This window comes from Eptesicus fuscus, chromosome 4 (assembly GCF_027574615.1).
Source record: "Eptesicus fuscus isolate TK198812 chromosome 4, DD_ASM_mEF_20220401, whole genome shotgun sequence".
In the NCBI taxonomy this organism is placed as follows: Eukaryota; Metazoa; Chordata; class Mammalia; order Chiroptera; family Vespertilionidae; genus Eptesicus; species Eptesicus fuscus.
In genome coordinates this window covers 112,899,088-112,911,435 of record NC_072476.1, presented here as the reverse complement: position 1 = coordinate 112,911,435, position 12,348 = coordinate 112,899,088, and the positions used below count along the sequence as shown (strand labels likewise).

Below are 12,348 nucleotides of genomic sequence, written 5' to 3'. Positions count from 1 at the left end.
TCTGTGTAAGGACAGGAGAGGGAAAGGGAAAACGAAACCATGACTCCCCGGCTCTGGTTACTTGTCTAAAACCACATTCCTTCACCCGCAGACACCAGCGAGCCCCGCTGTGCAGGGCTCGGGGACACTGCCCTCTGGGCCATATCTGATGGCAGCCTAGTGCCCCGTGAGAGCTACAGAGTGATTGAGGCACCCAGGGGCAGGAGCAGAACAACCGGGTGACTTCCAGGCCTCGTTCCTTTGGGCCACAGTCGCCGTCAGTGGCAGGGTCTGAGCCTGCTGCTTCTCTGACTGCTCCCAGGCCCTGGCCCTGATAGAGACACGGACACTTCACTAGGCGCACTCAGTTCACACTGGTGTCAGGGATGCCACGTGGAGACATAAGAGCTAGGTGCTCGTGTTGCCCCACCACTGCTGTGTTGACTATTGCCATGCCAGTCTCACATGCTGTTTTAATGTCTGTGTAAATGTGCAAAGAAAGTAGTATACCGCCCCTCCAACCGTTTCTCCCTTAGCTAAAACAATCTACACACAGACACATACACACACCAATTAACTCATGGTAACAAAAAATGTTTGGCTTTAGTTTATTCTGTAAGAACATTTTTCAGAAGTTCCTATACATCAACAGTAAAAGAATTGTTGAGGACTTGGCTAAAATTTTGTAAACCACACATGTATATGGACACAAGATATAGTAAAAGAAAAACTAAAATTAATGCAGGCAGTAGGTTTTAATAAGCTACTTTATTTAGGTGAAGATGAAGTAAAATTGGAGTTGCACTGCAAATTTGAAATTGAAATTAAGAAATAATTTTTATCATGGAATTGAAACAAAATAGAAGTTCCCACTCTGGAATTGAGAAGTGACTAACCACAATCTTCCCATGGACTGAGGAGAAAGCTGCTTCCTGGTTCCGTCAGCGGACAATGGTGTAGTAGTTGGAGAGCAGCTCTTCTCCTCGGCCGACGTCCCTGAGAGCAACGAGGACGACACAGCGAAGGGGCCTGAGAGCAAGAAGCACCCGTCAGTGCGGACAGGGAGAGCTCGCTAACGGCCAGAGGGGGTCGTGGGCACCATTTTGTTCACATTCCTTCCTGCCTTTAGTGGATGCACTTGATCTCCATGAGGCGATACTAGCCCTGATGGAGGTGTTTAAAAGGAGACTATGACTGTCATTTAAAAAGACCACAGGTCAATGAGCTTATTTTTTTAATTTTATTTTTAAAAATATATTCTTATTGATTTCAGAGAAGAAGGGAGAGAGGGAGAGATAGATAGAAACATCAATGATGAGAGAATCCTTGATCGGCTGCCTCCTGCCTACTGGGGACTGAGCCTGCGACTCGGTCATGTGCTTTTGACTGGAATGGAACCCGGGACCCTTCAGACCGCAGGCTGACGCTCTGTCCACTGAGCCAAACCAGCTAGGGCAGATCAATGAGCTTATACAACTGACTACTTTTTTTTTTTTCAATTGTTTTTATTAAGGTATTATATGTGTACATATCTTACCATTGCCCCCCCCACCCCACTCCCATATATGCCCTAACCCCCCAGAGTTTTGCATCCGTTGGTTATGCTTATATGCATGCATACAAGTCCTTTGATTGATCTCTTATCTCCCCCATCTCTCCCTAACTTTCCCCCTGTAATTTGACAGTCTGTTTGATGCTTTACTGTACAACTGACTACTTCTGAACACCTATGCTCAGGTCCTTAAAACTGGTATCGCAAAAAAGCATTTAAAAATGATATTCATTATAAGTTTAGCATTTTAAAATTAATTTGTATGTTTGTATTCTGCAAAGCTAGAAACATTACTTGAAATTAATTGGATTAAAAAATACTTTTTATGGACACACCAAGACATGTAATCTTTTTTGTTTTGTTAATCCTCACCTGAGGATACCTTTTCCATGGATTTTTTTTTTAGAGAGAGTGGGAAGGGGAGAGAGAGAGCAACATTGATGTGAGAGAGACATCGACTAGCTGCTTGCTGCACGTATCCTATTGATCTGGGGATTGAACCTGCAACCCAGGTTTGTGCCCTTCATGGCGAATTGAACCCCAGACCGATTGTCCCATGTGCGGCTGACGCTCTAACCACTGGCCAGGGCAAGAGGTGTAATCTTTTTTTTTTTTTTTTTTTTAAATATTTTTATTGATTTTTTACAGAGAGGAAGGGAGAGGGATAGAGAGCTAGAAACATCGATGAGAGAGAAATATCGATCAGCTGCCTCCTGCACACCCCCTACCGGGGATGTGCCCACAACCAATGTACATGCCCTTGACCGGAATCGAACCTGGGACCTTTCAGTTCGCAGGCCGACGCTCTATCCATTGAGCCAAACCGGTTTCGGCTAGAGTGTAATCTTCAATGTTCCTACTCATGTAGTGTTTCCTGTACTGGTTGGGTAGTAACGCATTATGCCCCAGAGTATGTTAAAGAAAACTAAACATAAATACCCAACACACACACGGAGAAAAGTTATCAAGTTTTAAGTACTATTCACTTTAAAAGGACAATAGGACCCATACAAAATTAAGTTTGCTAGCAAATGACAACTCAGTGAAATGATATAAAGATTACATTTTCCTACCGCATTGTTGATAACTCCACAGAATCACTTATTAAAAACTGTTACTTGAAAAAAAAGAAAACTGTTACTTGAGTATTCTCAGAAGACTTAATGGACAGAAAATTGCCACAATAAAAATGTTATCTTCTGAATATTTCCCTTTTTTCACTATTTTTTAAATTTTTATTTTTTAATTTAAGTATTGTCGGCCTACTCCTTTTTTCACGATCAAGTTTCCAAATCTAATAGTGGAAAGAGCAAAAGAAATCACGTGTAATTTGGCCCCTTCAGCTAGGTCCAATCCTGTCATTTGGAGGCGCGATCCTTAAAATGACTAGAGTACAAACGTTTTTGAAGATTTTGTAGCTGGAAAAAACAGTAGAATCACTTAAAAAAAACTTTAAGGTTGATACTTATAAAGAACGTGCCCACACGTTCTTTGTTCTAATCACACTTTGTTTTTAGTAAAGTGTGATTAGACATCTATCAAAGCCTCTTTTATTCTCTTACCTAGAATAAAAATGGGCAACAATAATAAGAATGAGCTAATAAGCTCATGGAGAATTTTTATTTTCAAGTAAGTTTACATGAACACATTAAGGTGTTAAAAGTCTGTTATCGCCCTAACTGGCTTTGCTCAGTGGCCTGCGGACTGAAGGGTCCCAGGTTTGATTCCGGTCAAGGGCATGTACCTTGGTTGCGGGCACATCCCCAATGTTTCTCTCTCATCGATGTTTCTAACTCTCTATCCCTCTCCCTTCTTCTCTGTAAAAAATCAATAAAAAGTATATTTTTAAAAAAATCTAAGTTATCATTTCTCACTAAAGAAAGAAACTACGTACCCCAAATTCTATACAGTTTTTGTTTTTTTTTTAAGACAAAATGTGTACAGCTCAGGACAAGGCAGGCAGGCTCCTGGGAGGCTCACCTCTGCTGGGCGCAGCTGTAGGCGGTGTTGGGGAGGTACTGCTTCAGTTCCACAGGGAAACCCGGGGGCACGTCGAACTCCTGATAGCAGACGTTGGCTGGTCTGTCTAGGAACAAGTGTGTAACTTTTAGAAACAGCCCTTTTACTAGGCCACGGAAACCAGCACTGAATTATGACACTCGTATGGATTTCTAAATCATGAGGACATGCGCAAATTAATAATCCCTATTACGTCCTGGGCACTGCTGGGTTTTATATGTACAAAACATATATATAAAGTGTCCCCCCCAAATGCATATACACTTTGAATAATTATAAGGGCAGTGTTTATTAAAATGCATTTCATCTTCAAAATGTAACGGAAATCAGCTGTTAAAGTGCATCTACAGTTTTGGGATGCCTGTGTGTGCGTGTGTGTGTTTACTCCAGGCTCTGACGAGCGGACATGCTCAGCTCCTCCGCCTCCGGCTCTCGGTCACGTGGCACAGGAAGGAAGCACCACCCCGTCTCTCTCACCCCATGGTGCCCACTTACCATTGGAACAATTGTTGACATACTGGCCTACTGCCAGAGGGTTCTGAATTTCTGATGTCAGCCAGGTGCTGTCACTCATTCTCAAAGGGCCAAGTCGGTCCCTTCCACTGCAAGACCTGAAACAGGTGAGAGCATCAGCCAACCGACTGTTCCTCTGGATCCGAAAATTCAGAATTACAAAACCAGCCCTACAACTGAGAAAGTGCAATTTCTCTTACAAAATCACTTCCATCAATAGGGCGACCAACGCTACTGGTCATAGTCATTGCTATGTGATTTCGTCTCCGATAATGAAGTTCAAACCTAGGCACCAACTTACCTGAACACGACTTTCGATATTCCCTTGTCATTTCCATCAATGAGTACGCCATCCAGGCATCTAAAAATAAATGGATTTCCAATCGACTGGAAAAAGACTGGCTCGTGTTTCTGATATACTGTACCTGTCATGCAACAAGACAAAGGGATATTACAGCAACATGTAAAGCCCACTAACACCATGATAAGGACCTTTCTCTGGAACACATACATAACTTGTAAGAACTTGTTTTCTCAAACTTTTCTCTAATCTCTTACCTCCAGCTTAGACTACCACATTCTCTTGGGCAATTTCACCCTCTGAAGAGGGCCCAATAGCAGATAGAGCACAGAACCAACATGCCCACACAGCTGGAAATATGACTTGGTTAATAAAAATGTGAACACATTTCAGAGTCAGTTGTACAATCCTGGGGTTTTGTTTTAATTCATTTGAGAGACATCAATATGCTGTTCCACTCATTTATGCATTCGTTGGTTGATTCTTGTATGTGCCCTGATAGGGGATCACACCTGCAGCCCTAACTAACCCTAACCCTAACCCTGAGTAATTCCTAACCCTAACCCTATGAGCTACCCAGACAGAGCTGCTGTGTGTTTTTAAAAAAATATGTATCTATTATTGATTTCAGAGAGGAAGGGGGAAGGAGAGTGAAACATCAATGATGAGAATCATTGACTGGCTGCCTCCTGCACACCCCCTACTGGGGATCGAGCCCGCAACCTGGGCCTGTGCCCTGACCAGAAATTGAGCCATGACCTCCTGGTTCATAGGTCGATGCTCAACTACTGAGCCACGCCAGCCAGGCTGCTTTGCCGTTTTTGTTCCTTTGTTTTTAGTAAAGTGTGATTAGACATCTATCAAAGCCTCTTTTAAGAAATATATTTGTCAATGACAAATATCGTAGCCATACACGGGAACAGATGAGCCGGGCATTCCGGCTGTCCCTCCTTTCACTGGCAAAGGAGAAAAGGACACACGCCGGTGCTGCGTGGTGCCAGGCACGTGGACCTATTACGCTTGTTTCAGTGTTAACTTGTTGCTGGCGTGTTCTGTTCAGTCTTCGCAGAGCTAACTGTGTCGAGTGAGCCTCCCTTGCTTAGGGATGCCGATTAGGAAATGGTCAGAGGACTTTTTGGAAACAGCTCTGACTTGAGCATCCACATATATTTTCCATTTCGCCAAACCCTCACCAGTTCAACCAATGACACATCTTCCTGAGCCTTCTAGTTCAGCGGTCGCCAACCTTTCAGACCTCACGGACCACCGGTTGGCGACCGCTGTTCTAGTTAATCATCTGCAAAGAAGCTGCTTACTTTCCAGTGCAGAAATGGCAGGAAGGTCTTTATTCAGTGATTTACTTATTTTTAATATATTTTTATTGATTTCAGAGAGGAAGGAAGAGAGAAAGAGAGAGGCAGGGCGGGAAACATCAATGATGAGAGAGAATCATTGATCGGCTGCCTCTGCATGCCCCCCACGGGGGATGGAGCTCACAACCTCGGCATGTGCCCTGACTGGAATAGAACCCGGGACCCTTCAGTCCACAGACCGACGCTCTATCCACTGAGCAAAACCAGCTAGGGCTATTTAGTGATTTATGAGTTTATGTTCTATCTTCCATGTTTCAACCCCTATCAGTTTTACATTTATCTAAACCAAACTGACTTACTCTCTAGTGCTTTCTAAGTAACATGTCTGAAGTCTGATCAAAGCAGGCCATACCGTATTCTCCTGAATTTAAACATTGAGTAGAAAAATCTCCTTAAGAGTGCGTGTATCCCACAAGTACACATGGATACTTTCTAACGTAAGATAATTTACAAGCAGTTAATTTCCAAACCGGGATTTAAAAACCCGTGGAAATCCGAGTTTCCAATGCAAATTCTCACGGTGTGGGTTACAGGCTGGCTGTGTTTTTGAGCTTATGTTTGTGGGCACATGAGAACGTCGGGCCAGGTACGAGCTGGGCCATTACCAGGGTACATGGAGACAACGGCGCCTTTTCGTGCCAGTCCTTTCGAGACGAAGACACCCCTTCCGGCGGAAACCAAGGAGCTGGCTGCTCGGGCAACACTGAAACCCAGCGTCTCATACAGAACGTCTTCTGGGTTGAAGGCATTCGGCTGGTGCTGTCCGCGTTCAAGCACCTTCGCCCTCGGAGGCTGGACTGACCGCAGGTCTGGATACCTGGACCGGACGGGTTCCGGGAGCACCGTCAGGACCTCCCGCTGGCGAGGGAGGTCGCGGGTGAAGAGCGCCCGGAAGAGGCGCAGCAGTGCCCCCAGGACCTCTTCGTCCGAGATGACTTTGTCTCTGGCTTCCCCTGGGACGTCCCGGAGGGTCCTGGAAACGGGAGGGATGCCTGCTCACCGCCCTTCCGCCAGAGCCAGCCTGCCTGACGCCTCTGGTCGCCGGCCCCGGAGAAGGCTCCTCTCCGGGGTTCGGGGTTCGAGGGCGGAGCGCTGAGAATCTCATAAAAGGAGTTGTTTGGGGGGAGAGTGACCGAACTTCCCACAAGCCCGCCCCGAGCCCCGAGCAGCCGGACTCCGGAAGGCCCGGTCTGGACCACACGCTGCTGGGCCCCCACGTTCGCCCTCGTCCTCCAGATCAGGAAGCCGCGGCGGGAGGCCTCAGGGGCGCCCGGTCCGGGGGCGGCCGGCGGGGGGCGGGGCCGCACGCACAGCCTCACGTGAGGCCGCCGCCGAGAGCCCTCACGTGACGGCCTTTCCTGGGCGTGGTTTCCAGCACAAATTTAGGGTGACGCCTCCCGCGGTCACACTCTCCCCCGGAGTGAGCACCCCCTCAATGACAGCATCGCGTTCCCCCCGTACGAGTTTTATTCTTATTTCTGGACAGAGTTAACGGTGCACCAGAAACTCTGGTTATCAGTCGCTTTCGTGGACATCCGTGGGCTTGTCCCCTCACTGCCCCGGCACCCCCTCTCCCCGCTGACTCCGTGTTTGAACGCCACGCTCCGCGTTTTTAGGGTCTTTTGGCTCCTTTTTACGCACCCGCCACTCGGAGCCGTCCCCGCACCGCGGGGCTGAGGTGCTCTCACCGCGTCAACAACTCGGCTCGGCCTCCCTACGGCGCCCCCAGCGCCTAACGACACCTCGGCGGGAGAAGGGCCACGCACCCTCACGCTGCAGGCGTTCGTTTCCTTCTTCCTCAAAAGTTCCTCTATTTTGCCCCGACGCCGGCGGCCCAGTCCGCGCCGACCGCGAGGGACACCAGCGACACCGCCCGCGGGCGACCCCTACCGGGCCCACCTGGCAGCGCGGGGTACGACGGGAACTAGGCCTCAGGCCCCGCCCACCCAAAGCCGCACGCCCCGTGCGGCCCCCAGCCCACCGACTCCGGCCTTCTCAGCCGTAGCCCCGCCCACCTCGGGCTCCGCCCACCACGAGCCTGCGGTCTCCTAGACCCACCGGCCGCCGGAAGCTCCTCCCCCGAGGCCCCGCCCACCCAGGCCCCGCCCACCACAAAGCCTGCGGCCACCGGAAGCTCTGTCGGCCTGAGGCTCCGCCCACCCCGGGCCCGCGGGCTTCAGGGGGCGCGACCGCGGTGGCGCCTCCCGGCTGAAGGGAGACCCCGCGGGGAGCCGCCTCGTCCGCTCACCTGGGGTTGTGGTTTATGTTCAGCGCGATCCAAGGTACGAAGCGGTACCGGTAACGGTGCCACCACTGCCGCAGGCCCCGCAGCAGGCGGCCCGGCATGGCGGCCCCGCGGCGCCCGGGACGGACGTGGGCGCGCCCGGCGGGGGCGGAGCGGCGGCGCGAGTCCCGCCCTCGGCTCGGCGCCGGGCCCGGCTGGCGAGCACCGGTTCCGGGACTCGCCCGGGCGGTTCTGGATGGTCGGTCTACAGCCTGCGGCCATTCTGACGCGGTGGCGGGAGGAGCCGTCTCCCGCGGGCCCCAGGCCGGGAGGTGCCTGGTCTGACGCCCGGCCTTCGGCTCGCACTGGAGGTTGCGGCCCTCCAGGGTGAGTGTCGGCGCCTCGCCGCCGCCTCCGTCCGTGTCACCGCCCCACCCTCCCGTGTGGAGAAAGCGCGTGGAGCACCTCGGCTCCGACGGAAAACGCCGCCTCAGAAGCACGCCAGAGCCGGGACCTCAGCTCGGGGCCCGCGGGCCCTGCCGCACACCCCGCCCCGCCGGCCCCCACAGCCTGGAGGGCGGAGCCGAGCGCAGGCCGGGACCGCGGCGACGGCGGTGGCTGTGGGGAGGCCGGGCCGGCGGAGTCGCAGGTCCCGGCAGAGCACCGCTGCGGAGTAAGCCCGGGCTCTGCCCACGCTGGCGGCTGTTCCCGCTGCAGACGCACCGTCGGCTGCCCGGCAACCAGGCTTTCGTGGCGAGCATGTCCCGTCGGCGCGTGGACATGTCGTTCTCAGAGGCCCGCTCTCCGGCGTCTACAGCCAGCGCCTCCACCTGCCCCTCCTCTCGTTTATCCATTTGTCTGAGGAGAGACAGGTTCCCAAAGCTGAGGTTCCCCTCCCGTTTTCTATCTCATTTCCATGTGCCTGGACCCAGGTCAGAGGTCAAAAAGAGGCCAAATCCAGCGTATGAGTTTGATTTAGCGCTACAGTTCATAGTAAGTTCGTTTCCGATGTTTAAACGTCAGGAAGTAGCACATAGAATCTAGATTTCCAGCTTCTTTTGGCAATTTGGAGGCTTTGGAACACGGCTGCTTCATTCCCCCCTTCATTCCAACTTGGCCACCCCGGCCCCTTAGACACAAATTGGCACGGAACACCCGTCAGCATCAGCCCCGCTGAGGACATGTTAGCCCCACAGGCGTGAGTCTGCCCCCTTCTGGTCACACACTCCATACACACAGGTACTGAGCACCCAATGTGCCTGGCCCTGGCGGTCCACATCAGTCCTCTTCCCCCAACACTGTCCCTTTCCTGACAGATGCAGAAAGGGGGGTTCCGAAAGCCACGGGTTGGTTACACGGCTGGCAAGTGGCAGAGCCAGATTCAACCCAGGTCATGCCTGAGGCTCAGTGGTCACCAGGTCCGTCAGCACCTCCCTTACGTCCAGTCATCGTGAAGTGAACCTACAAAGCTGTCCTGACATAGGAAGACGGCCATTTCCCCGTTTCTGTTGGTCACTAGTTCCCCGACGGCAGCATCGGTGCAGTTGCTCTGTACAGGAGGATTGCTGCATCGGTTCATAGATGCACTCACTGGCACTTTGTGTGGGCAGGAGACCCAACATTGTTCGAGTCTATGTGGCCTGCAGTTAATATTTTCCTAAATTGACAAACATGTGCCCTTTATACAGAAACTTAACCTAGACACGCGGACGGGCTGGTGAGCTCAGCTACTCAGTGATGCCTCTTGCCGCGCAGGGTCGGATCAGTGCGTTTCGGATTCTGATTCACGTGAGAAACCGCCTGCTGAGCAGAACAATGAAGGACAAAGTAGAAACTGCAACGACAAGGTATGTTCTGAGGCTAAATCTGCAGCCACCTGAGCTCCTGTGCAGCAGGAACGAAATCACGTCTCCCCTCTGGTCAGATGGAGCAGTCACTGTGCTCCAGTGTGCCTGACACGGCGGGGAGGGAGCCTTCATTCTCCCCACAAGTGGAACAAGGAGGGCAGATGTCATGCTTTTTAAAAAATGCCATATTAAAAGTTTTTTTTTAAAAAAAATGCCATAGTGTATCAAGAGAGAGATGTGAATAGAACTGATTGAATTTGACCTATGGTGTCTGGAACTGTGAGATATTTATGTGGACGTACATAATGTCAATGGTCAGGGAGAACTCAGGAATAGTTCTGGACGGAATGAGACTGAAGAAACAGGACACCTAAAGAGCAGCACGTGACCTTGGTTTGGCTCCTCTTGCTCTCAAGGACATAACTGGGCAGCTGGCAAAACCCAAGCAGGGCCTCTGGGTAGATGAGAGTTCTTTGTGGTGTTCTCACAACCTCCTCCTAAGTATGAAATTATTTCAAAGTAAGTAAAAGTAACAACCTTTGTTCAAAAACTTTTATTTACTATAAAGACAAAACACCAAAATAGGTACAAATACTATAAAATTGGTTCGATGGGGTAAAAATTTTAATTAAAATATCTCGATATATTTAAAATAACAAAGGATACATTTAAGCCAAATTTTCTTAACCCAGAGATTTTTTTGTAACATTTGCTTTACACAGTAAGGTGCTAATAGAAGTTAGCCCTTAAGCCCTGGAAGTCTTAGGAATCATAGTCACACAGCAAATATAATTTCATTGTGAAAGTGAACTTTGGTAGAAGAAAAATCTATAGGACACCTGAGGTAGTAGAAACTGGAATACACAGCAGTAGACGTTATTTACAACTTGAGTACCAAATAACATTAAGAACAAAAATAATTACACAATACAATTTTCAGTCCAGCTTTGATCCAAAGAAAATAAGAATATTACATCGCATTTGCATTGAAAACAAAACAAAAACAAAACAAAACACCACAGTTACCAGCAAGCTGAGGGAACTGCACACACACTCAAACAATGGGCTTCGACATGCCGCGCTGTCTGAGCTTGCACTCTGGCGGGCATGGTGATCTGCAGAGTAATACTGATGCGCTGCGGTTCCTCAGTATACACAGTTTACGTTGCTGTCAGACCAGATTCGTCTGACCAGTGATCTTCCAGTAATAAAATGGCAAGAGTGCATCCTTTAAAGCCTGCACGTGGGACTCGAAACAATCTCATTAGACTGCGAAAATGCCAAGTAGTCAAAAAAGAGGAAATAAAAAAGAAAGTCAAGTACAACACATTTAGAGCTACCAAACTTCACATTTCGGTACTATTTTTAACTCTTCAAATATTGCCAATCTTCCAAAACAAAGGAATGTAAAATTTCACTAAGAAATACATTCACATTTTAAAAACTGCCTTTTAAAAATTATATGCAATATATCCCTGTAAACTTACCTGGTAAGTTATTTGTGACTTCCAATTTGTGATGTACATTTAAAATGTAATCTGTGTAGCTTATTTAGTTTATCCTGAGTCTTTGAGAATAACCAATTCTATCATCCCGCCACGATTCAACTGGCTTCTGAAGAGTTAAAACTTAATCAGTACTTGATTTAGAGATTCACAAAAAAAGGATAAAGAGCTGCCATTTTCCTTCAGGATTCGAATTAAACTGAGACAAAAACCATTAGATAATTGTGCAGGATCCAGTGAATTAGTTTGTAATTGAAATTCAGTTCACTTTTCTATGAGGACATTTTCCAAGTTCAAAGCAAACTTCTAGTTTAAAAACACTATCACTCATTGGTGGTTGAGGAATGAAGTTAATTTTTCTTTCATTCCCCACCAGGGCCGCCTGTGAAGAGAAGGAAAACAGCAGCTCCGCGCTCACCAGAGGTGGCGACTTCCACACGAGTGAGGCTTAGATGGTGAAGCTTCCTACAAATGAAACCAATTACAGAAACTCAGATTCCAAGGTAACCTTGATCTTGGCTCGCTGCCTCACCGAGAACAATTGCTTTTCTCTGAATTTACGTTTAACCTGCACCAGAAGAGCAGTGACGGACTCAATGAAGGTAGTAGTAAAACCCAATTTAAAAAAAAACAAACAAAATTCTGTATTAAAAAACTCTTGCCACAGCAAGATATTCAACAAACTCTAGTTCACACTTAGTTCTATTTTTTTTTTTTCTGGATTGAAAAGATCACCTTTCCCTGAATATTAAACAAAAAATGAAGGTGAAATGAAAACATAGAACCATAATTTCCAAAAACGAAATGAATGGGCCAACAGTAAAATGCACAATGAGCCACAATTGCCCAGGCTTTTAAAAAAATAGAGGTCAACTGTGGGTCATAAAGAAGTTACCAACTTTAAAAAATATATTTCTTTACTGCTACTTATAGCATAGTCTGACCTAAAAAGAGGCAGATACTGATTTATATAGCCAGTGACAAAAAACTGCACGAAAGCAGACCCCTGCTTGTGATTGCGATACGAAATGGAAG

The 12,348-nt window shown here is 48.3% G+C and overlaps 2 protein-coding genes across 3 annotated transcripts in view; both read right to left on the bottom strand.

Annotated features, from left to right (window-relative positions):
• Positions 1-728: 728 nt before the first annotated feature.
• On the bottom strand, positions 729-8,148 carry SETD9 (SET domain containing 9). 2 transcript variants are annotated; one of them, XM_008160289.3, is made up of 6 exons: positions 7,986-8,148; positions 6,343-6,710; positions 4,365-4,488; positions 4,046-4,161; positions 3,512-3,617; positions 729-1,008 (listed from the first exon to the last, which is right to left on the bottom strand). In XM_008160289.3, the coding sequence occupies exons 1-6, from the start codon at positions 8,081-8,083 to the stop codon at positions 921-923; spliced, it is 900 nt and encodes a 299-aa protein (XP_008158511.3). In that variant the 5' UTR covers positions 8,084-8,148; the 3' UTR covers positions 729-920. The 2 variants fall into 2 exon arrangements, with proteins under 2 accessions (XP_008158511.3, XP_054571343.1); XM_054715368.1 differs by having other exon boundaries at positions 729-975.
• Positions 8,149-10,414: 2,266 nt separating this feature from the next.
• The window catches only part of MAP3K1 (mitogen-activated protein kinase kinase kinase 1), a 42,952-nt gene continuing 41,018 nt past the window's right edge, over positions 10,415-12,348 (bottom strand). The window contains exon 21 of the mRNA XM_054715367.1: positions 10,415-11,077. The gene's annotated coding sequence lies outside the window, so the exon portion shown is untranslated. The remainder of the gene's footprint in view (positions 11,078-12,348) is intronic.